Genomic DNA, 22,966 nt, shown 5'->3' with positions numbered 1-22,966 from the left:
TAAAAGTTGAGAAAAATGGGCAACTTTGGATACAATTTTGTAACTCATTGTTTTCAGAAATGCGAATATCACATACCTTGTGACGGATACAGTTCACTGGGCTAAATATGGTTTCTATTCTGGTGTTTAACATGTAAAAATATATATATATATATAAATTTTATTTTTTTGGCTTAGCTGGGTGGATGAGCTCACGGCCCACCTGATGCTAAGTGGTTACCGGGGCCCATAGACATCTACAACCTGAATGCCGCCACCCACCTTGAGATATGAGTTCTAACGTCTCAGTATAGTACAACGGCTGCCCCACCCTTCAAACCGAAACGCATTACTGCTTCACGGCAGAAATAGCAAGGGTGGTTGGTACCTAGTACCTACCCGTGCGGCCTCACAAGTCATCCTACCACCAGTAATTACGCAAATTATAATTTTGCGGGGTTGATTTTTATTACACGATGTTATTCCATCACCGTGGAAGTCAATCGTGAACATTTGTTGAGTACGTATTTCATTAGAAAAATTGGTACCCGCCTGCGGGATTCGAACACCGGTGCATCGCAAGATACGAATGCACCGGACGTCTTATCCTTTACGCCACGACGACATCAGAATATCTATCTACATGGAATATGATTTTGATTTTTTGATTTTGATTATTGTAAAGTTTCATCCAAATCCATTCAGTAGTTTTCGCGTGAAAGGCTATTTAGGGTACCAAAATCACGCTTTTTAATAGACTTCAAAAGAAGAGTCTATCAATTGGGGCACCTTTTTTATCAATGTGTGTTCACCGATTTCTCGAGAATGCTTGAACCGATTCTGATAATTTTTTCTTTTTTTTGTTCGAAAGGGTAGACTTCCGGAATGGTCCTATAATCATAAAGATTTGACGATGGGATCCTGGAGAAATCCAGAAAAATCTATAATTGTCAAAACCCATCTTGAAGGTGATTTGAGAGTTTCAATGTTGTAATGAATAACGTATTTATTTGGTTAAGGATTAATATCATCTTTATAAAAACATCTTCACAAATAATGCTTTATTTTAAAACAAATTTGGTTAGCATAAAAAAAAACGATAAAGTGAGCAAACCTTAACATATAGACATATGCTGTTGCGGACTTTTTTTTAGATCTTTTAATGGGGAACAATTCTCTCATACATTATTTTAGCGAAACTTTAACCGTTTCTCCAGCGCACGCAGTGAAGCTCTCAAAAGGGAAAAAAACCCCGGTTTAGAAACATCCTTTATTGGTGCTCCGCTTTTATTGGTCTTAGCGTGATGTTATAGCCCTAGCCTACCTCAATAAATGAGCTATGTGACACTGAAATAATTTTTCAAATCGGACCAGTAGTTCTCGAGGTTAGTGCGTACAAACAAACAAACTCTTCAGCTTTATAATATTAGTATAAATTAGATAATTGTTCAGAAGCAAAGAAAAGAGACAGATATTTTTTAATAAATAACCAAAATCCTTCAGCGGTATACACTAATAAGAAGTAAATACATCTTGGAATGGGAATTCAGCCTTATCTACGTAAAGTAGATCTGATAAAAAGCAAACAGCACCTGCTGCTCCCTCATACAAACTCTCAGGATTATCAGGCAGTTTGGCATCTCTGTTAAAAGCTTCTGTGTTCAGGAACTCGGCAAACATCTTTGCCCGATATAAATATTTTTCCTCGTCAGTAAGTCGATACAACAGAAGGAAAACATAACCATTACCGGACACACCATGGCAGATACCAGGTCCTTTAAAGAGCAAGCCCTTCTTCCAGATTAATTCAGCTGCTTTAATACAAGCTTCAAGATATTTCTGCTCTTGGTATACTAAATAAGCCTTTGCCATGAGGTATACTACTCCAGGCGCTCCATGGCACCAGTGTACTAATTTGTGCTCCTTCATGGTTCTCTCTTCCATACAAGCCGGCCAGTTTCCTTCATCAGTTTGTAAGAATACCATATAGTCTATAGTTGTTTTGATATCGTGTGCGGCTGACTTGTTGTGCGATATATACCCAGGTACAGTTAACAGCATTTGTAATATAAAAGAGAGTCCGTGTGCAGCTCCTAAATACTCTGTATTGTAATAATGATACATGAGCGGACAAGGACTTTTGAATTTAGAGGAATATTCTCGACCAGAATCAACAATCACATTACATAACTGGAACCATTCATCTGGCGATAATATTGGAGTTTGCAGTTCTCTGGTTAGCCAGAGCGCTCCAGCAAGGTACCCAGCTCTACCCACGAAAAACTCGTCTCCTCCACACTTTAAAAATTTTGGGTTGAGATAGAGCTTAAACAAAGATTGATATTGTTTCAAACTTTCTTTAAAACTGCCGTCACCCATTTCTTTGTACAAAACTGTGCTTAAAGCGTACGTGCCAGCATCCCCCAGTAAGAAGGAGGTTTTATCTCCTGCAGACACTTCTAGGGCCGGTGATAAATATTCCAGTGCTTTTGCAAGATAAGCTGATTTATTTTCTGACAGGCGCAGATTTTTGGCCAAATGGTAAAACATGAAAGAAACTCCCGTAACGCCGACATAAAGACCACCGTCGACTTTAGATCGTGTAGCTGGTAAGCGCTTAGTAATATTTTCTAAATATTCATTTATTTGTCCACAAATAGTGTCTATATAGATAGCAACCGCACCACATTCGTAGTCTTCGTAAGGGTTTTCAAAATACCGAACCATTTTGTAACCAGATCTGACTTTTGATGATAGACTTCTGAAATTACAAAAAAAGACTTTCAAATTTTTATACATGTAGTACTATTAACACGTCAATTTTTCAAATTTCATTGACAATTGAAGTAAGTACATACCTAGTGAGTGATACCTCCGTAATATAATCTTACTCTATGCTAACAAGTCTGTTCTTGTAGAAAACAAATAATGTTCAGCTGTCAAATCTACAAATTTCTACTGGCTGATAACTACCTACAATTGCTTAGGTATGTACTTAACAAATTATTTTAAGAAAAGAAAGGTAGGTACTTAAGTACGGTACCGTACAGGACATTCAAATATATTAAGTGTTTATATAATAATCTATGCGGTACATAATTACATATTTAGGTAGGTATTTTTCACTGGTATTTTTTCTTGGTTGATATTGACTTTTAACAACTGACATCTGACTGTCAATTATCTAGTCCCTCCTTTAAGGGCATAGACCTTTATGGAAGGCCATCTGAAATCGAATAGTAGGTACCATGACATGGGGTAAATTGGGATCCTGGGGTAAATTGGGACAGACCTGCGGAAGATTCTCAAAGTACTTGTAGCACGGAATCTACCTAATTTTCTTTAGGGTGATATTTATCAATGTATAGAAGAAAAACCAAGTTAACTATGGAAGTACTAAACATGAGTTAAGTTGGTCCCAAAAATTCGTCAAATTAAATTTAAAATAGTGGTTGAAAAGTGCGTTTTAAAACAGCTTAAAGAACTTTTAAAAAAAGTGATATTATCGTTGTTTTTTCAATAAGATCACAGTTTATATAAGTTTTTAATACACCTGGAAATAACACAACAAACGATAAGTTGCAATATTCTTATTTTAAATACAATATTTCGACAAAATAAAAAATGTATATTTTTTCCTTTCTTTTTGGGGAAAATTGGGACGTATGTAGGGTAATTTGGAACGAGACTGGAAAAATTAGGGACGAGAAAACACAAAATTGGAACGCCAAAAGACAAAATAGGGATGGCTTGTTAGGGTTGTCACTGATATCTTATAATAGATTTTTTAGCCTATACTATCACTTAATTGCGTGATGTAAAGAAGGTTAATGTGTTTATCAGTTAGTTTATGTAAGTATTATAGGTAAAAGAAAAGTATATATATAATTACTTTTTTTTCGCGACATTTAACTTGTAATATCTGCCCGGTCGTATGTTCTTTATTGCAATAAAAAAAATTAAAAGTTAAAAGAACTCAAACGAATCAAAACTTTTGTTATTTCAGAATCTATTCACGCATCGAATCATGATTTTGTTAACATTCACAACGAACACACACAAATAAAAACAGGCCTCAGATTTTAAATGTAACATTAATTAAAAATCCGAGATATCCAATTATGAGTGAGTGAATTAATTGAGTTTAGTTATTTCGCTTAGAAAGAATTTCTTTTATTTTTGTTATTATTGGCAGTAATCAGATAAAGCTGTTTTTTTATCTTATTCACCTGATATCTTACTCTTGCTCAAAGATTATTTTGAAAATGTTGATTAAATAAAATTGTATTATTGCATTTCCAGTCCTTTTGTTTTCTATTTTTTATTCTATTTTATGATTTTGTTTCAGAGTTGTGATTTTTAAGGAAATTAAATAATAATTTTCTAAAATATAACATGCACATACTTTTTTTGATCATTGTATTGTTGATTATCATTCACGTCACATCGCTTCGGAATAGAAACCAGCTTAATTTACACTATGTTGTGTATTGTGCTTAAATTATGGATTGTATTCATCATTTCGGTCCATATAAATAATTATATGGCACCTACCTATATATCGCAGTACTGCGAGTTGACAACCCTTACAAATATCCCAATTTAACCCTTAACCGTGTCAATTTACCCCGGACGCTGGGTAAATTGGGACGGCCATTATTTTACCGATTATTTCTTTAAAATGAATAATTAAAATAATGTAACGGTTTTTATCACCTAGGTACGTTCAAGACTCAACTTATTTCTTTGCTTGAGCAGTGACTATTTAATTGGAACTATTTTAAAATTCAATCTGAAGGTCGATTTTGTCCCTATTTACCCCATTGTACGGTAATTGATTTGTCGAGTATAGCGCATATTTTATCAAAATAACAACCTTTCAACGATTTTACTTGTGAGACAAGCTCGTGCTATTTACAAATTGAAAAATAAAATAAAAGAGTTTTAAATTAGTTTAGTTTCCAGAAAAGCTCTTAAGTTGTGGAATTTTGCTTCACTTTGAATCCTTTGACCGAATGGTTAAAAAAAAGTAGCGTATGCAAGATTCACGATTCCCTTGCTCAAGTTTATTGATTTATGAATGTTTGCAAATATTTGAATTGATTTCATTGATTTCATTTGGCATTTCAGCAAACCAACCAAGTTTCAACCAACGGCCACAATTATAATTTATTTATTTATTTATTACCTACCTATAATTTATTTACCAATTTTTATGAGTTATTTGAGTCGAACCATTTTATATTTTTATATGAAAATCGGAATCTCACATACATTTAATATATTCAGTCACGCTTTATTTATGTTACTAAGCAACTGTTTGATCGGTATTGAAGAAATTTTAAATATACGTAATGAAAGGCAGAACATTCTGAAGGACAGTGCAAAAGCAATCCTATAAGGGGTACTATTATATTATTAATTAATAAGACTTAATAAATAAGAAAAAGCTGAATAAACAATAAAAACTTCAGAAATAAGTATAATATGGCTTTCAATCGCGGAAATGTAAGTACTTAGACAGCAAAATTTTATATTTTTTCATGGCTCATAATTTGTATAGGGAAGATGTTAAAATACAAACTAAATCCGTGTCCGTGTATCAATTATTTTAAGTTTAGTTAAAAAATTGTAATTGAAAGTTATGGAATAAATCAAATACTTGAATACCGCGTGTCAATTATCTCGCAGAACCGAACATACCAGAGACAAAGAGCTATTCTCGCTCCAAGTCGATTCATCTTCGATTTTACCCGGATTCTGTTCTAGTTAATGTTTCGGATCTTCTTTAAATCGATTGGGGACCGACTAAAACCCTAAACAGCATCAAAAGAAGCCGAATGCTATAGGTACCTACTTAAAAAAGAAGAATAATAGAATGCGTGACATGTTTTCGCTTTGTACGTTCAAATAATGACAAGAAATAACCTAGAGACTAGATGCCGCATTTCTGGACATAGTTAATATGTACACATTTCTCGGACCTCACTTCACACTGGGGTGCACCGGGGTGCGGCTTAAACGGAATCAATCCTCAATCTTTTTCTAAAATCCATGTACAAAAAAGTATTTAATTTATTTTTATTGCCTTAATAGGCAGACGAGCTTACGGCTCACCAAGTGGTGAGTGGTTACCGTCGCTGTCGCCCATGGTCTTCAGCAATGCCATGGGCCCCGTTTGAAGAAGTACATGTCATATAGTACTCGGGAAACACCGTGGAGGGGAGCTCATTCCAAAGCCGGATGGTACGTGACAAAAATATCTCTGGAAACGCGCTGTAGATGACCGCAGTGGATGCAGGTAGTACGGATGAACTCTACTCCGGTGTCGGGCGGTGCGATGGTAAAAACGAGATGATCATGGCATCATCTCAAACAATTCCTCAGAGCACTCCCCATGGAACATACGGTATAAAATACAGAGAGAATTGAAGTCCCTCCTCAGACCCAGAGGTTTCAAACGATCCGTGAGAACTGGATCCGTTAAAACAACGTTATGTCCTTTTTTACTACTTATTTTCGACGTTTCGTATAATGTACGATTTACGTACTCTTGTCGTGAAAATTGACAAAAAAAAAAGAAAATAAAACCAAAATTTTAAAATCTCGCATTAAGCACATTTAACATTTTTTTTCACCGGACATACCCCCACCATCACCAAATTGCCACAGGCCAATCCGAAAATAGAATTGTATTAATTTAATCATTACTCATACTGGTAGTAGGACCTCTTGGGAGTCAGCACGGGTAGGTACCACCACCCCGCCTATTTCCGCCGTAAAGCAGTAATGCGTTTCGGTTCGAAGGGAGGGGTAGCCGTTGTAACTATGCTGAGATATTAGAACTTATATCTCGAGGTGGGTGGCGCATTTACGTTGTAGATGTCTATGGGCTCCAGTAACCACTTAACACCAGGTGGGCTGTGAGCTCGTCCATCCATCTAAGCAATAAAAAAAAACATTCTAAATTATATATTGTGTAACTATTTTACAGTGCTGGATAAGTCGATGACGGACTACAATACTTTATGTGACATAAAATTAAATTTATCCTAATTTAATCTATTCAATTAAATTCAAAGTACTATGGTGTTTGTGTTGTCGTCCGTGTGGTGACGGAGTAAGAATACAATGTGTCGCCACCCCTATACAATCCCAGGGAGTCGTAAGAACCGACTAAGGGAATATGCACAAGACATCAGTGTAAGAGAAGGAAAACTCGAAATTAAACCCTGTACCAACCCGTCTAGCCAGCGTGGTACAGTAGGCTAAATACCTCCATGGAAAGTAACAGAGAGACCAGGCCCCTAGTCCCCGGCGGCCCCGCTATTCCTGGCTACGGTAGCGGTCACGGTAACGGTGGGGCAGGGGGTGCTAAGAATCCCCGGCAGAGACACGGCTACCACCCCCCAAAACGACGACCACTGGCCCTGGTAACACACAACGTGCGCACTCTGAGGCTAGACGAGAAGCTATTCGAGCTGGAAGAAGAGATGGACAAGCTGCGCTGGGACGTTATTGGTTTATCAGAAATCCGAAGACAGGGAGAGGATACGATAACTTTGCAGTCCGGCCACTTGTTCTTCTACCGAGAGGGAGAGCAGAAGTCCCAAGGTGGTGTTGGGTTTATCATCCACAAGTCTCTCGTGAACAACATTGTGTCCGTCGGGAGTGTGTCGAATAGGGTAGCGTGCCTTATACTCAGAATATCTAAACGATATTCGCTGAAGGTCATACAGGTTTACGCTCCCACTCAAACACACCCAGACGATGAGGTGGAGGCTTTGTATGAGGACGTTAGTAGGGCCATACATAGCTCCAAAACACACTTCACTGTTGTTATGGGAGACTTCAATGCGAAGCTGGGCTGTAGAAGCAATGATGAGTTGAAAGTAGGGCAATTTGGATATGGGCAGCGGAACTCCAGGGGACAGAGGCTAGTCGACTTTCTGGAGAAAGAAGGACTTTATATGATGAATTCTTTCTTCCAGAAGCCGCCCCACAGGAAATGGACCTGGATGAGTCCCGATGGTGTAACAAAAAATGAGATCGATTTCATCATGAGCACCAGTAGACAGATATTCAATGATGTCTCTGTGATTCATAGGGTTAAAACCGGAAGTGATCACCGAATTGTCAGGGGCATATTGAGTATCAATGTCAAATTGGAAAGATCGCGTCTGATGAAATCCACGCTCCGGCCGCCGAATGCACATATTCATAACCGCGAGGGCTTTCAACTCGAATTGTCAAATCGCTTTGAAGGGCTAGACAGCAAAGCGTCTGTGGATTATATCAACAGCAGGCTGGTGGAAACTGTCCACACGGTAGGGTCTAAGTATTTTAAAACTCACCACAAAAATAGACCTCAAAAACTATCAGACCACACCCGGAACCTCATGGCTAGCCGACGTTCTATGACACTCCAAACTTCTGAGGACGCTGAGTCATATAGGCAGCTAAATAGACAAATCATGAAGTCCATGCGACACGACATACGCTCCTTTAATACACAACGTATTAAGGAGACTATTGAGCGGAACCAAGGCTCCAAAGTGTTTGCAAGAGACGCGTCTATTGGGCAGAGCCACTTGACAAAGTTGAAAACTGAAGATGGACGTGTAACGTCGAATAAGGCAGAGGTGCTACGGGAGATAGAGAGGTTCTATGAACAGTTGTATACCTCGATGTCCAATGAGCCTGCAAGCTTGGTGGCAGACCCTAGAGCCAAGCTAACCCGACATTATACCGAAGATATCCCCGACATCAGCCTGTACGAGATTAGGATGGCCCTCAAACAGCTCAAGAACAACAAGGCACCGGGCGAGGATGGAATCACCACAGAGCTTCTGAAAGCGGGCGGGACGCCGGTACTGAAAGTCCTTCAGAAGCTATTTAATTCCTCCTTGCTCAAAGGAAAAACGCCAGAGGCATGGAACAGGGGTGTTGTGGTTTTGTTTTTCAAAAAAGGCGACAAAACCTTATTGAAGAACTACAGGCCCATAACACTGCTGAGCCATGTCTATAAGCTGTTCTCGAGGGTCATCACGAACCGTCTCGAACGCAGGCTTGATGACTTTCAGCCTACCGAACAAGCCGGTTTCCGAAAAGGCTTTAGCACCATAGACCACATACATACGCTGCGGCAGATTATACAAAAGACCGAAGAGTATAATCGGCCACTATGCCTGGCGTTTGTGGACTATGAAAAGGCCTTTGATTCCATCGAAACTTGGGCGGTCCTTAGATCTCTCCAGCGGTGCCGTATTGACTATCGGTATGTCGAGGTGTTGAAGTACTTGTTTAACAACGCCACCATGTCAGTCCGAGTACAGGAGCATTGCACGAAGGAAATCACGTTAAAGAGAGGAGTAAGACAGGGAGATGTTATATCTCCGAAACTGTTTACCGCTGCCTTAGAGGATTCCTTCAAGCTCCTGGAATGGAAAGGACTTGGCATCAATATAAACGGCGAATACATCACACACCTTCGATTTGCTGACGATATAGTAGTCATGGCTGAGTCGCTGGAAGATTTGGGGCAGATGCTCGGTGACCTCAATAGAGTTTCCCAACAAGTGGGCCTTAAAATGAATATGGATAAAACGAAAATCATGTTCAATGTCCATGTTAAGCCCACCCCAGTAACTGTTGGGAACTCTACTCTTGAAGTTGTAGACGAATATATATACCTGGGACAGGCAGTCCGATTAGGTAAGTCCAACTTCGAGAGAGAGGTCAGTAGGCGGATCCAACTCGGCTGGGCAGCGTTCGGTAAATTAAAAAATGTGTTCTCGTCCAAAATCCCTCAGTGCCTTAAGACAAAGGTATACAACCAATGTGTGCTACCAGTGATGACTTACGGTTCCGAGACGTGGTGCTTCACAAGGGATCTTTTTAGGAAGCTCAGTGTCGCGCAGCGAGCTATGGAGAGGGCTATGCTTGGTATTTCTCTACGGGACCGAATCAGAAATGAGGAGATCCGTAGAAGAACCAAAGTTACTGACATAGCCCGTAGGATTAGCACGCTGAAGTGGCAGTGGGCAGGCCACATAGCGCGAAGATCGGACGGCCGATGGGGCGGAAAGATCCTCGAGTGGAGACCACGTACTGGCAAGCGCAGTGTGGGACGGCCACCTACGAGATGGACCGACGACCTGGTAAGAACCGCTGGGTCACGTTGGATGCAGGTGGCAACGGACCGGCCGCACTGGAGATCACTTGGAGAGGCCTATGTTCAGCAGTGGACAATGGACAGGCTGAGATGATGATGATGATGATGATGATGGTGTTTGTATGATAAAGAACATACTTAATTGTACTTTATTAAGTAAATTATTAAATAAATAATTATATATACATGTCGGCGCAGCGCCAGGGATGGCTAAGCGGTAGTTTCCGTCATCACTCGTATTTGGTTGAACTCGGTGGAAGATCTTCCCTTTGTCGTATATCTCTCTACAGACTATCTGAAATACTTCAGTGCTGTTATTCTGTATCAAATTTTAAATAATCATTTTAGATTAGAAAAATCGCATTTCGTACAAGGGGCAGATCTGCGCAATCACTAGATGTAAGCGGTCCGAAGGTGGATCACGGATCTTGCGGAGAGGGACGTTTGTTTTTACAAATCAAACCTGCTATAGCTGACCCGAGACAGGCATTAGCACAAAGATCGCACACTTCGCTCTCAGGGTATGTAATACCTGCTTAAATTATCGTTATGCCGCGGCCGGTGCGAGTAACGCCTTCTAACGTCAGATAGCAAAAAAGGGCTTAAAATCAATATACAGAGTATCTGAGTCTAGAACATTCTCGAAAGTTCCAATAGTATCGAGAGTATTTGAACGTTCTAGTTCTATCGAGAATGTTCTGAAAAATTGTAGACATACACATGCGACACGAAATTCGTTTTATCCGAAGCGAAGCGATCACTTGAGGCGAAGCGAAAAACTGAATTTTGATAATAAACTCTACGTTCAGTGTCGTGTACTAAACATTATTGCAATTTTCAACAGAAACGATTTTATTAGAGAGGAGACCAAGGATGATCCCATTAATATTCAAGCAGTGGGGGAAGGGAAAGTGCAACTCTCGCGGACGCCTCAAGAAAAAGATCGACTTCCTGACAGGATAAGCCTTGACAGGTAGAGAATTTAAACCTATTTAGGTATAACTAGTCAGGTCATAAGTATTGTCACACAGTAAAAACTTTTCTTTTAGAATGCTGGCCACAAAAAAGTTTATTGAATTCGAATTTCGAATTGTTCATGAAAATAAAAATGTATACTTTTAGAATTTTACTCATTTTTAAATATGGAGTGGACGCTTAAAGAAGACCGTGTTGCAGTTATTGCGTTGCATCGTTGCGGTTACGCGCCAATTCAAATTTTTAATATACTGAAAAATTTGAATATAACCAAAAGATTCGTTTATCGAACCATCAAACGATACAATGAAGACTCTAGTGTAGATGACAGGTCAAGAAGTGGTCGCCCTCGGTCTGTTAGGACTCCAGCAGTGATAAAAGCTGTGAAGGCGCGAATTCAAAGAAATCCCAAACGTAAGCAGAAACTGTTGGCCCTTCAGATGGGGTTAAGCAGAACCACGGTGAAAAGGGTGTTAAATGAAGACTTAGGGCTTCGGGCTAATCGAAGAAAACAGGACATCGTTTGAATGCTCGTCTAATGGACCTGAGACTGAAGAGATGCCGCGCTTTGTTGAAGCGGTACGCGGGAAAAAAATATCGGGAAATTCTTTTTTCGGATGAAAAAATTTTTATCGTAGAAGAGAGCTACAACAAACAAAATGATAAGGTGTACGCACACAGTAGTGAAGAAGCGAGCAACCGTATTCCGCGTGTCCAACGAGGTCATTTTCCATCCTCGCTCATGGTATGATTGGGAGTTTCTTATGCGGGCTTAACAGAGGTACATTTATGTGAGAAAGGTGTAAAAACGAATGCAGTTGTGTATCAAAATACAGTCCTGACGAACCTTGTGGAACCTGTTTCTCATACCATGTTCAATAACAGGCACTGGGTATTCCAACAAGATTCGGCGCCAGCTCATAGAGCGAAGAGCACACAAGACTGGCTGGCGGCGCGTGAAATCGACTTCATCCGGCACGAAGACTGGCCCTCCTCCAGACCAGATTTGAATCCGTTAGATTACAAGATATGGCAACGCTTGGAGGAAAAGGCGTGCTCAAAGCCTCATCCCAATTTGGAGTCACTCAAGACATCCTTGATTAAGGCAGCCGCCGATATTGACATGGACCTCGTTCGTGCTGCGATAGACGACTGCCGCGCAGATTGAAGGCCTCTATTCGAAATCACGGAGGTCATTTTGAATAAACTTTAGTGTCATAAGAATCTATGTTTTGTTAAGTTCATTTTGGTATATGAATGGTTACATAATGAATAAACTTGTTTCAATTATTTTACATTAAACATGTGACAGAATTTATGACCTGACTAGGTATTATGAATCACATGATGGTTCAAGATTTCGTTCTATTAATTTAGACGGCAACCATCATAATTTAGTTTTAAATTTGTCAATGTTTTATTTATTTATAAGGCACACAATACACATTACAAGCTAGAAAAAAAGATACACATAAAAAAACAAGTAAAAGATCTGGCTTTTATGTTATGCCATGGGCGCACGACTAATCAAAATAAATGTGCTAAATACACAATGTTCCTAACAACTATGGATAAAATAATAATATGATAACGAAAACTAACTTATAATGCTATGAAAGTAATTCTACTTACAATAAACACTAAACAATTACTTTGTTAATAATGTTCAACCAAATCGTAATATGACTATAAAATAAAGTGTACCTACTTTATTCTAGTCATATTCGGTTTTTGTGGATAATTTTATCACAGAGATACGAACGCCTTTTAATTAGAATTATTTTATTCAAGGCGCGGACTCTCCTCCATCCCACACATCGTCGGCGAACCAGGCTTACGTCTCTTATCTCTACAGCACAATCTTATAAACAGTCTAACGGGACTAACACCACTTGACCTCGGGAAACTGGTGTTCTTAGACGTCTACGACAATCAGATCGACAAAATAACAGCTCTGGATAGATTGTTTAGTCTGAGGGTACTTCTGATGGGAAAGAACAGGTAATTGTCTGACTACCGATCTTTCTGGGTCTACCAATTCGGAATCTGGAATAAAATTCCCTCCACGGATTTTAATGAAAATTATTGTTTTCAGAATCAAAAGAATTGAAGGTCTTTCGAATTTAATAAAATTAAAAGTATTAGATTTACACGGTAATCGAATTGGGAAAGTATGTGGTCTTTCTAATTTGGTCGAACTTAAAGTTCTTAATCTTGCCGGGAATCAAATTAAGGGTATCGGCATTACCGATCTACAAGGTCTAGCTTCGTTGAGAGAGTTAAATTTGAAACGAAACCGCTTAAGGAAGCTACAAGGTTTCCAGAACACGCCGAAATTGCAAAAACTTTACCTGGGCAACAATGACTTGCAGAGGTATGATTCATTTACAAAAAATCATTATGCCTTGCTGATGTGAGATTACATGATGACGATTGGTTTGATTGATTTCAGCGTCGAAGACATGTCAACGCTGAGTGAAGCCACTTCGCTTATAGACATTTCTTTAGATGGGAATCCCGTGGCTCTAGGAGGAGATTGCACTCCATTCCTTGTTTCTTATCTTCCGAATTTGTTGACTTTGACTAATATGCATATCACTGAACAGGTTTGTTTATAAAAATTATTAATTTTAGGTTTCAAATTACGTTGGCACTTCTGTTTTTATCCATGTAAACATGTTCTGAGTCAATGTATGTAGATCTAAATAGGATGGTAAAATGGGTTTTATTTTATTAAAAGCTCGGGATTACAATCCCATATTCCGAGATTTTGTGCCTTGGTTAATTTTATGGTTTAGGCACTTAGGATTTCATAATCCATTTGGGCACCGGTGCCCATAACGTGTTCTCTGATTAGGTGAGGAGGGCTGCAATGGCGTGGCGGAATAACAAGGAAGCAGCCCATGCCGCTTATTGTGCCCTCGGTGGAAATGCCCAACAAGAAGCAAGACGCGACCAAATAATTAACAACGCTCGCACTAATTGGGAATTACTAAGGTACGTAGAAAATTTTCACACACACCATATAACAAAATAGTTAAAGCGAGTTTATAAACATGAATTTACTTTTAGATCAGAAAACAAATGTTTCGTTAATGTAATGAGTCCAATGAAAAATTTGGACTTGGAAAAGGAATTCGGCCTTGAAGCCACCGCTGAGATATCGCAAAGTTGCAACCAAACCATGGATGTAGCGGGCCTGCCTGATGTTGTAGTACCTCTACAACAACTAGAAACTGAGGATTCGGATTGCAAAAACAATAACAGCGATACAAACGTCAAAGTAGTTGCCGAAGCGCCTAAGCCATCTCCTATTAGAAAACTTCAGAGGAGCTCCACAGTTCGGAAACCATCAGAGAGACGTGTCAATTTTTCTGATAGAAGTGCCTCTCAGGACACTGACGCCTCGCATTCAACTTCCACGAGCAGTGACTTAAGATTGCCACCTATTTTGCTACCTATCATCTCGTCTCTGGAAAACGTAAAGTTAACAGACAGTACTGATCATGTTCTGAAGCGATGGGAGAGTATTTCTAGCGTAGAACCAGTCATAGATTCTTCATTTAGTTCGTTTCCTTCTTCGTCGAGCGACAGCGAAGAAGAAAATAGCAAAAGACCGATTCGTCGTATGCCGACAGCGCTGAGGCGCCGCGAAAAGTTTAGCACGATGCGTTCCAGGTCTGTTTGTGACCCGGAAAGTCGAAGAGTAAAGGGTAAGAATTCTGAAAACAGTGAAATCGCGAGTAACTTATCAAGCAGCACGAATATAGCTTCTTCAACGTCGGGAAGCGATCATAATTCGAAGGTTTTGAGACGTGACGGCTCTCTCAACAGTAAACTAACCAATAGAAATATTCGAAGCGCGACAATCTCACGACGAAACGAAAGAGCCTCTTCAGCGAGCAGAGCTTCGACAGCAAGAGTCAAGTCTGGTAAAAGCCTATCTAGTTTCAAGACTTCGGAACCGGTACCAAAAGCTATAATACCAATGTCAAAAGATAGGGAACAAGGTCAGTTCTAATCCGATATCGAAGAGTTTCAATCTGTTTTAGTAAATTTGTAATTATGAAATTTGTAATTATGTATTTCGATCTAGGTGTTGATTATTTAGTCGAAGTCTGTAACGGCTTGGTGAGTGCGTGGGGCGCCGGAGCAGTACGTCGGTTAGCGAGAGATTGGGAATGGGAAAAAGCTCGCACAGTTACCAAAGCTGCCTTTCATTACGTTCATTTCAACGCCGTCGCTCAATCTCTGCCCGAATTGAAAAGCAAGTGAGTATTTTTTTTCTGCAATACATTTGGCTTTCATGATTAATCAACCTAATCAGCCCATAGTCGTCTCTTACCCAGGCCTCTGCCTATGTTCTAGCACCACTAGTGAGCCCTATCTTTTGGTCTCCTCATCTATTTCTTGCCGGCTACGCTTCATAGGTCTTTGCTCCAACTTATTTCGGCGGTGACCCACATTACATTTCCCGAGACACGAACTCTATATGTCGTGATTCATTGACATGATAAATAACTGATTTCAGAGTATGTAGCATCTTTATGGATTTCAACTGAATTGTTTTATTACTCAGATTCCCGAACGTGACACACATATCAGTGCGGGCGACGGGCTTACAATGGTTGGGCCAGCTACACGCTCTAGCGGAATTAAGAGGTATCACTGGCCTAGCGGTTTTGCCAGAAGGTAATCCTATACACGCAAAGATCTGGCGTGAATATTCCGTTTACAGACTTGCTCATTGGGGCTTGAAGGAAATCAATGATGAGCTGGTAAGGAAAACAAAAATTCAAACCATTTTGACCACCACCACTTGATTTTTAGTAATTAAAAGGTTTTTAGTAATGAGAAAGCCGCCTAACTACTTAAGATAACTAACAGTTAGCAACCCTACATATACTGATACTGAGTTGAGTAGCAGCAGGTTAGATGTTAATTTTTTTTTCTTGCCTATACGGGTGAATGAGCTAAGTAGTTACCGGGGCCCATAGACATTAACAACGTCAATGCTGCCACCCACCTTGACACATGAGTACTAAGTCTCAGTTCTATAGTACAGCTGCTGTCCAACCCGGAACCGGATTCAAACGGAACGCATCATTGCTTCGTAGTAGAAAAAGGCGAGGTGCTCGTGCCTATCCGTGCGTGCTCATAAAACTACTTATAAGACTTATAACGCAAATTATAAAAATAATGCATAAAGTTAGTTTGCGGTTTTGATTATGTAACTTTATTTTATTGAACAAAAGTCTCTCCTGTACTTGCAGCATTAATTTTCGTAAATTCTCACAAGCAGGTAACTGACGACGAAATAAAATCAGCGAATCGAACGTATAATGGTTTAAGTGACCTGGTTCTTCGCGCGCTGCCGGATGCTCCACTCCAACCACTTTTGTCTAGGTTAGGAAGGAGTGGCCACAGCAACATCAGTGCAAAAGCCTGGTTAAGGGCCGCCGACCCTGCGCTGAGAGATGTCATCGCTAAAGAGGCCTTACAGTTCAAGAAGGGGCAAGTTTCGCAAGTAAGGACTAATCATTTGGTTATTTTTTTTTTTATTCTTTATTAAAGCCTATTTGGAAAATTGAGGATCTTAATTTAAAATTTCTCTTAATTTATAATGTAACCTACATTTCCTAATGTAGAAGTTAGACACGGCAGCTTAGCATACGAGCGACTAGATGGTGAATGGTCAACATCGTTCTTGGATGGTCAGGGGATAAGTTAGCATAAATAACCCCTGTAAGCTCGCTGTGGATGAGCACAGCGGTTACTGGAAACAGAGACGAACACTGCGTCGATGATGAAAGGTAGCTACAAAATGTAAAAATGGAGACGACGCGATCATCTCAAACATTGCTCAGATTATACTGCTTATGGGACATATAGTGCCACAAGAAATGAACTGAAGTCCCTCCGTAAACTCAGAATTAAATATGAAGTGTATTTTCGAATACTTAGGGTTGGCACTCTTTCATTATGTATTTTTAATGACATAGGTAGTCATCGACGGTTGCGTTGTGGTTTAAACGATCTTCCTACCGCTACCTCGCTACCCTACTCAACATGCCATAGTGATTAAAGCAACCACTTTTTCGGTGATCAATAAGTTAAACTTCCGGTGTAAATACTTATTTTTAAAGGCTAGATGAGTGGACGAGCTCACAACCCACCTGGTGTTAAGTGGTTACTGGAGCCCATAGACATTTACGACGTAAATGCGCCACCCACCTTGAGATATAAGCTCTAAGGTCTCAAGTATAGTTACTTGTACATTATTTGACGGGTTCTCCGGTAGACTGTTGTTTTAGACTGTGTGACCCTTTAATCTACCAGTGACCACGGCGCTTGCAACACGTCGAAATATCAGAACACTCATGAAATGTGAAGATCGTAGTGGTAACCCGTTAAAGAACCCGTTTTTAATTTAGATTGCCGCGAAAGTTTGAAGCAATTGGTTTAATTTTTTTTTTTCCTACCTAAGCTGATAGCCTTGAGAGGCTATTTCAGCGTAATCTTAACTAGTAAGTGAGCTCGCGGGACTTAAACCTGACTACGCTGCTAACACTAGCCCTAGCAAGAGCAGTGCTTCGCAGAATCTACCACCGGATCGGAAACACGACCCACTGAAAAAATCCGGCGAGAAACTCAGTGGGCCAAATACTCGTAGTCTAACAATTGTATTGTGATTTTATCGTTTTTTTTTTTAATTGAAACGTATCATACACGTGTACAATGGCCACGATCAAAGAACATCGTGAAATGGAACCAGATCAGCAAGACTTACAAATTTATGCCGTTAAATGGCATGTTATAGATTTATAGATAAAGTATAGAGTAGATACTGCCTATTTTAGCCGCGAAGAACTATTGCGTTACGGTTTGAAGGATGAGACAACCTTTGTACTATACGACTTCGACCTTTTGTGTCGAGATGGGTTATGACGTGACGAATCTGATGTCTATGGGCTCATTTAACGAGATAACAAAAAGTGAGGTCGCCAACTTGTTTACGCAATAAAATAAAATAAAAAAATCAATTGCACGTCACTGCAGTTGCAAATCTTTTCTATTAAAGAGCGCCCGGACCGATTTTGCTATAGTTGGCCGTTTGAGGCCCATGTAAAATATAATATTGTCATTATTTTCTTCGGTTTTCTTTAGTCGTAGGTATCTTTAAAACTACCTACCTATAAAAACACGAAGGCTGTAAAGTACCCGAAACGTCGCTAATAATGTAATGACAATGAAAAACCTGAGTTTGAACTTGACTTTGACTTTGACTTCCTCGCCTGGACCTAAGCCCAAAAAATGATAATATGCGCCAATGCACAAACGCCGAAATTGTATAATAAAATAAAGTTAAATATAGATTATCCTGATCCGTTATATCCGATCTTACATTCTTGATTTACTTCGCGTTGTTCGAAGGAGGATATGAGTTGGCGCGGCAGGGGGCGCGACCAGTTATGTCACGCTATTGATCTGGCCTGTGGCGCGGCGCAACGACTCCGGACGCTCGAGTTACAATGGCCGATGATTCTTGTTGAAATGATTGAGGACATCCTGCGTGACTTCAGCCAAATGGATACGCACGTTAAAGAGCAAATGAAGATGTTGATGGACACTTTGTAGTTATAAGATTATGTATCACTAGCCAACCGCCCTCGCGTCGCTTCGGAAACTGTAATTTGTTATTGATTTCTCCACTATTTAATGGATGTTATTGTACATATAAACCTTCCTCTTCAATCACTCTATCTATTAAAAAAAACCGCGTCAAAATCCGTTACGTAGTTTTCAAAATTTAAGCATACATAGGGACAGACAGATATAGGGACAGAGAAAGCGACTTTGTTTTATACTAAGTATGTAGTGATTTGCACTATGATAATAGTAGCTTGTAGCAAACCGACCGATACGTCACTCTCGCGGCCGTATGCCCGCTCGCTATACATAGTTAGCATCTATGTCGATCTTTTCAACAGTGTATAATCTATGTTCCGGGCGCTTCCGTTTTGAGTGTGAATAGCGTGCGCCCGCGTCTAAATGTAATTATTGTTTAAAATTGAAAATTGTTTGTGATAAAGGAAGATTAAAATTCGAAATTCGATATTGGTGACTAACCCATAGTTTTAAATACCCCTGAGATCTACCCCTCACTATATCTGGCTGCCCAACGTTTCCTAATTTTTTTCTTGCTTGGACTAACAAAATGGCGCGCACGCTTTTGTGAAAAATTTGCTAACTGTTGTATGCTGTTGGTGCTTAATTGTAAAGAATGCCTTTAACTAGAAATCAAGATCGCCAGCAACGTCGCGAAGACGACGTTATTCCTGCTGCAGATGCAAATGCCAACGAAAATCACGAGGAGCATGACAGCCCCCATGATCGCCTCCACGCCGAATCACGTAGCAACAATTCTACGTTCAACTTGGATGATGTTTCAGCGTTGATGGCCTCGCTGCAACGTTCGCAGGCCGAAACATTTAAGAACATTATGTCGTACGTGATGGAACAAAGATCGTCGACTCCGGCACCTCCGCCGATGCCCCCAGTGAACGTAGATGGTACCTTGGCGCGTTGCAGAGCTTCTTTCAGCGGTGCACCTGGTGAATCTGTTGAGGCCTTTATAGATGCAATTGAAAGCTATACAGAATGCGTTCAAGTATCTGACGCTAACATCATACGAGGCCTAGCCATGCTTTTGTCTGCTGACGCAGCTACGTGGTGGCTAGGATTAAAGCATCACATCTCCACTTGGAACGAAGCCAAAGAAAATTTAATATATGCATATGGCACCCGCCTTCCACCACATAGAATATATTTGGAAATATTTGCTTCCCCGCAGGATAAAGAAAACACAGACAAGTTTGTTGCTCGTATTCGTGCGCTTATGGCAAAGCTACCGCGGGATGATATTACTGAAAAAGTACAACTTGATATGATATACGGGTTGCTTCATAATAGAATACGCACAAGATTGCGCCGTGAAGAAATCACATCTTTCAATTCATTATTAAACCATGCTCGGAATATAGAAGATTCGATAGAGGAGACTCAATCGAGACCAGTGTCGTCCACTAGTTGTGCGCTCGATCCGTGCCCAGCCGGCCCAGGCTGCGAGTCTGCCTGAACCGTGCGCCGCTCGTGCGAGTGCCCCGGCGCCGCGCGCGCGCTTTCCAAACTCCGCCGCGGCCGTCGTGCCCGCCACCGCTGTGCCTGTCGCTGTCGCCCAGCCTACCGTTGCCACGCCTGCCGCTGCTGCTGTGCCAGGTTCTGCAGAGCAATTCGTGACCACGAAGAAACAGCGTCCAGTGTGCTCCTACTGCAAACGGTTTGGACATGCACGGGAACAGTGCCGTAAGTTAAACAACCGAGGTGAGCAAAGTCAATCTAACTTTTCCGAGGGTGTGCAAAATGACAATAATGCGTTTTATAGTGTTCAGTGTAATGTTAATAATACTAACACAATTAGTTCTAATTTACCTGTTCAGAATGCAATGTATGATGTTAAGCAGCATGACAAAAATAATTTTCTGAGTAATTTTGAATGTCAAAATTTTTGTAACCGGGATGCAAATATTAATTATGCTACCATTAACAGAGGCCCTACTTCCAGAAAATCTTATTTTCATGCCTGTAATGATTCTGTGTCAAAGAATATTAACTGTAATTGCACTAGTAATAATGAGATGCCAACCTTTTGTGATTCTCATGTTTTATATAATCAGGATGTTCGGACAAAGTGTAAAAATTTAAATATTTGTTATAACCAGGGAACTAGACCTAAATGTAAGAACTCAATTTTACCTTATAATCAAATAATTGAACCAAATTGTAATAATTTAAAATTTTCAACTAACCATGACTGTGACACAAAAGGCAGTAAGTGTAATTTTGGAAAAATTAACGAATGTGTGGAAATTGATAATTGTTTGAATTTTAATTATTGTACATGTGAGGGAAGTGTTGTAGCGTCCGTGTTCGACCGTGAGAGTGATGATAGGTATTTACATTTACGGCCTATTTTCAAAATTCAAGTTCTCGGTAAACATGGTATTGCACTTATAGATACAGCAGCTAAGCATTGTATTGCTGGTCACACGCTGTATGCTCTCCTTCTGCATAAGGGTCACCCTCTTACTCCCTCCACTAGGCGAGTCAAACTTGCTGATGGGCATGTTCGGAATATGGATGTATTGACAACCATATTACCAGTGAGGTTAGAACACATAGTGATTGATATTCCATTTATAATCTTCCCTGATTCTAATGATAATGAAACTTTACTGGGTATTGATTTTATTAATGCTGCCAAAGTTATTATTGATTTTCATCGTCATGAATGGTATTTTAGTACTGATGCTAAGGTGCATTATAAATTACTTTTTGAACCTATGTCTCCTGGTGTGTGCATAGCTTCTACTAACATGCTTCGGGATGATGAAGGCATGCACTTGCAATCAGCTGAGCGCCAAGCATTATCTGAGTTCCTTATTCGGCATGAAAGTATTTTTACAGCAGGGGGAGGTCCGACACCATTCATAGAACATTGCATAGACACCGGAGATCACCCCCCGATAGCTGTGCCGCCCTATCGCCTTAACCCTTCCAAGAAGGAGACGATGAAGAATGAAATAGAGAAGATGCTGGCAGATGACATCATTGAAGAGTGCGAATCCGCCTGGTGCTCTCCTGCATTGATGATACCGAAGTCCAATGGTAATGTAAGATTCTGCGTGGATTACAGGCACTTAAATGAAGTAACCAACTCGGATACTTACCCACTCCCACGCATTGATGATCTTCTCCAGAGTACGAAGAAGAACTGTTACATGACCACAATAGACCTTCGTTCTTCATATTGGCAAGTTATGGTCCGAGAAGCAGACAGAGACAAAACAGCTTTTGTCTGCCCCCTAGGCACTTACCGTTTTAAAAGAATGCCGTTCGGCTTGAAGAATGCGCCGGCGACTTTCCAAAGGCTTATTGATCGTCTACGCTCCTGTGCTGCTTTGAAGGATGTTACAGTACTTGCTTATCTAGACGATTTGTTAATTATTTCAGAAGGATTCCAGCAACACCTACAAGATCTGGAAGCTGTTTTTAGTCGTTTGTCTGAATTTAAACTTCACGTAAACAGAGAGAAGTGCACTTTTGTCAAAGAAAGGGTCCGTTATCTGGGCCACGTCATCACGCCAGACGGTGTGTCTCCTGACCCTGAGAAGGTCAGTGCTGTCCTTAATATGCTGGAACCATCTAACCTAAAACATTTAAGAACTTTTCTCCAAACATGCTCTTGGTTCAGGAAGTTTATTCCAAACTTTTCAAAGATAGCAGAACCGCTTACTCGACTGACCAAGAAGAATTACACATGGAGCTGGGGACCTGAACAAACACAGGCATTCAAAGAATTGAAGCGTCTGCTGACCACGGCGCCCATACTTGTTCAAGCGAATTTTAAACAACCCTTAGTACTGCGTACCGACGCGAGCAACTATGCACTTGGCGCAGTTTTAGCTCAAGGGGAAGGCAAGGACGAAAGGCCTATCGAGTATGCTAGCCGCCTACTCACCGCAGCGGAGCGCAACTACTCTACTACAGAACGGGAAGCGCTTGCTGTAGTCTGGGCCGTGGAGCGTTTCAGGCCATACCTCGACGGCCAACCAATTATTATAGGCAGTGACCACCAACCCTTGCGTTGGTTGCTTTCTTTAAAGTCTCCTGCTGGTAGGTTGGTCCGTTGGGCGCTTAAACTCCAAGAATTTGACATCAGATTCGAGTACACCCCAGGAAAAGCTAACGTTGTCGCTGACACGTTAAGTAGACCGA

The 22,966-nt window shown here is 40.4% G+C and overlaps 2 protein-coding genes and 1 long non-coding RNA gene across 5 annotated transcripts; 2 read left to right on the top strand and 1 right to left on the bottom strand.

Annotated features, from left to right (window-relative positions):
- Positions 1 to 1,235: 1,235 nt before the first annotated feature.
- LOC101746341 (lanC-like protein 3) lies at positions 1,236 to 3,194 on the bottom strand. Of its 3 annotated transcripts, none has more exons than XM_021348695.3 (2): positions 3,083 to 3,194; positions 1,236 to 2,740 (listed from the first exon to the last, which is right to left on the bottom strand). In XM_021348695.3, the coding sequence occupies exon 2, from the start codon at positions 2,704 to 2,706 to the stop codon at positions 1,492 to 1,494; it is 1,215 nt and encodes a 404-aa protein (XP_021204370.2). In that variant the 5' UTR covers positions 2,707 to 2,740; positions 3,083 to 3,194; the 3' UTR covers positions 1,236 to 1,491. The 3 variants fall into 3 exon arrangements, with proteins under 3 accessions (XP_021204370.2, XP_021204371.2, XP_004927240.2); XM_021348696.3 differs by having other exon boundaries at positions 3,010 to 3,124; XM_004927183.5 differs by lacking the exon at positions 3,083 to 3,194 and adding an exon at positions 2,838 to 2,995.
- LOC134200650 (uncharacterized) lies at positions 2,884 to 4,373 on the top strand. Its single transcript, XR_009975655.1, has 3 exons — positions 2,884 to 2,966; positions 3,986 to 4,104; positions 4,328 to 4,373. It is a non-coding gene; the product is annotated as an uncharacterized LOC134200650 (long non-coding RNA).
- Positions 4,374 to 5,038: 665 nt separating this feature from the next.
- LOC101735327 (leucine-rich repeat-containing protein 49) lies at positions 5,039 to 19,257 on the top strand. Its single transcript, XM_062673896.1, has 12 exons — positions 5,039 to 5,487; positions 10,502 to 10,674; positions 10,998 to 11,126; positions 12,920 to 13,129; positions 13,224 to 13,502; positions 13,581 to 13,734; positions 13,986 to 14,125; positions 14,201 to 15,138; positions 15,225 to 15,399; positions 15,708 to 15,906; positions 16,431 to 16,655; positions 18,563 to 19,257. The coding sequence occupies exons 1-12, from the start codon at positions 5,467 to 5,469 to the stop codon at positions 18,764 to 18,766; spliced, it is 2,847 nt and encodes a 948-aa protein (XP_062529880.1). The 5' UTR covers positions 5,039 to 5,466; the 3' UTR covers positions 18,767 to 19,257.
- The last annotated feature ends 3,709 nt before the right edge of the window (positions 19,258 to 22,966 follow it).

Source organism: Bombyx mori, chromosome 19 (genome assembly GCF_030269925.1).
Source record: "Bombyx mori chromosome 19, ASM3026992v2".
NCBI lineage: Eukaryota > Metazoa > Arthropoda > Insecta > Lepidoptera > Bombycidae > Bombyx > Bombyx mori.
Note: the sequence above shows the minus strand (reverse complement) of the source record. Positions and strands in the feature narration are given on the sequence as shown.

Excerpts from the sequence above, each read along its gene's own strand:
- LOC101746341 (XM_021348695.3), bottom strand. The coding sequence starts at position 2,706 with ATGGTTCGGTATTTTGAAAACCCTTACGAAGACTACGAATGTGGTGCG.
- LOC101735327 (XM_062673896.1), top strand. The coding sequence starts at position 5,467 with ATGGCTTTCAATCGCGGAAAT. Across the intron at positions 13,735-13,985 it reads ATATGCATATCACTGAACAG|GTGAGGAGGGCTGCAATGGC; the intron begins GTTTGTTTATAA and ends TTCTCTGATTAG. Across the intron at positions 15,400-15,707 it reads CTGCCCGAATTGAAAAGCAA|ATTCCCGAACGTGACACACA; the intron begins GTGAGTATTTTT and ends TTTATTACTCAG.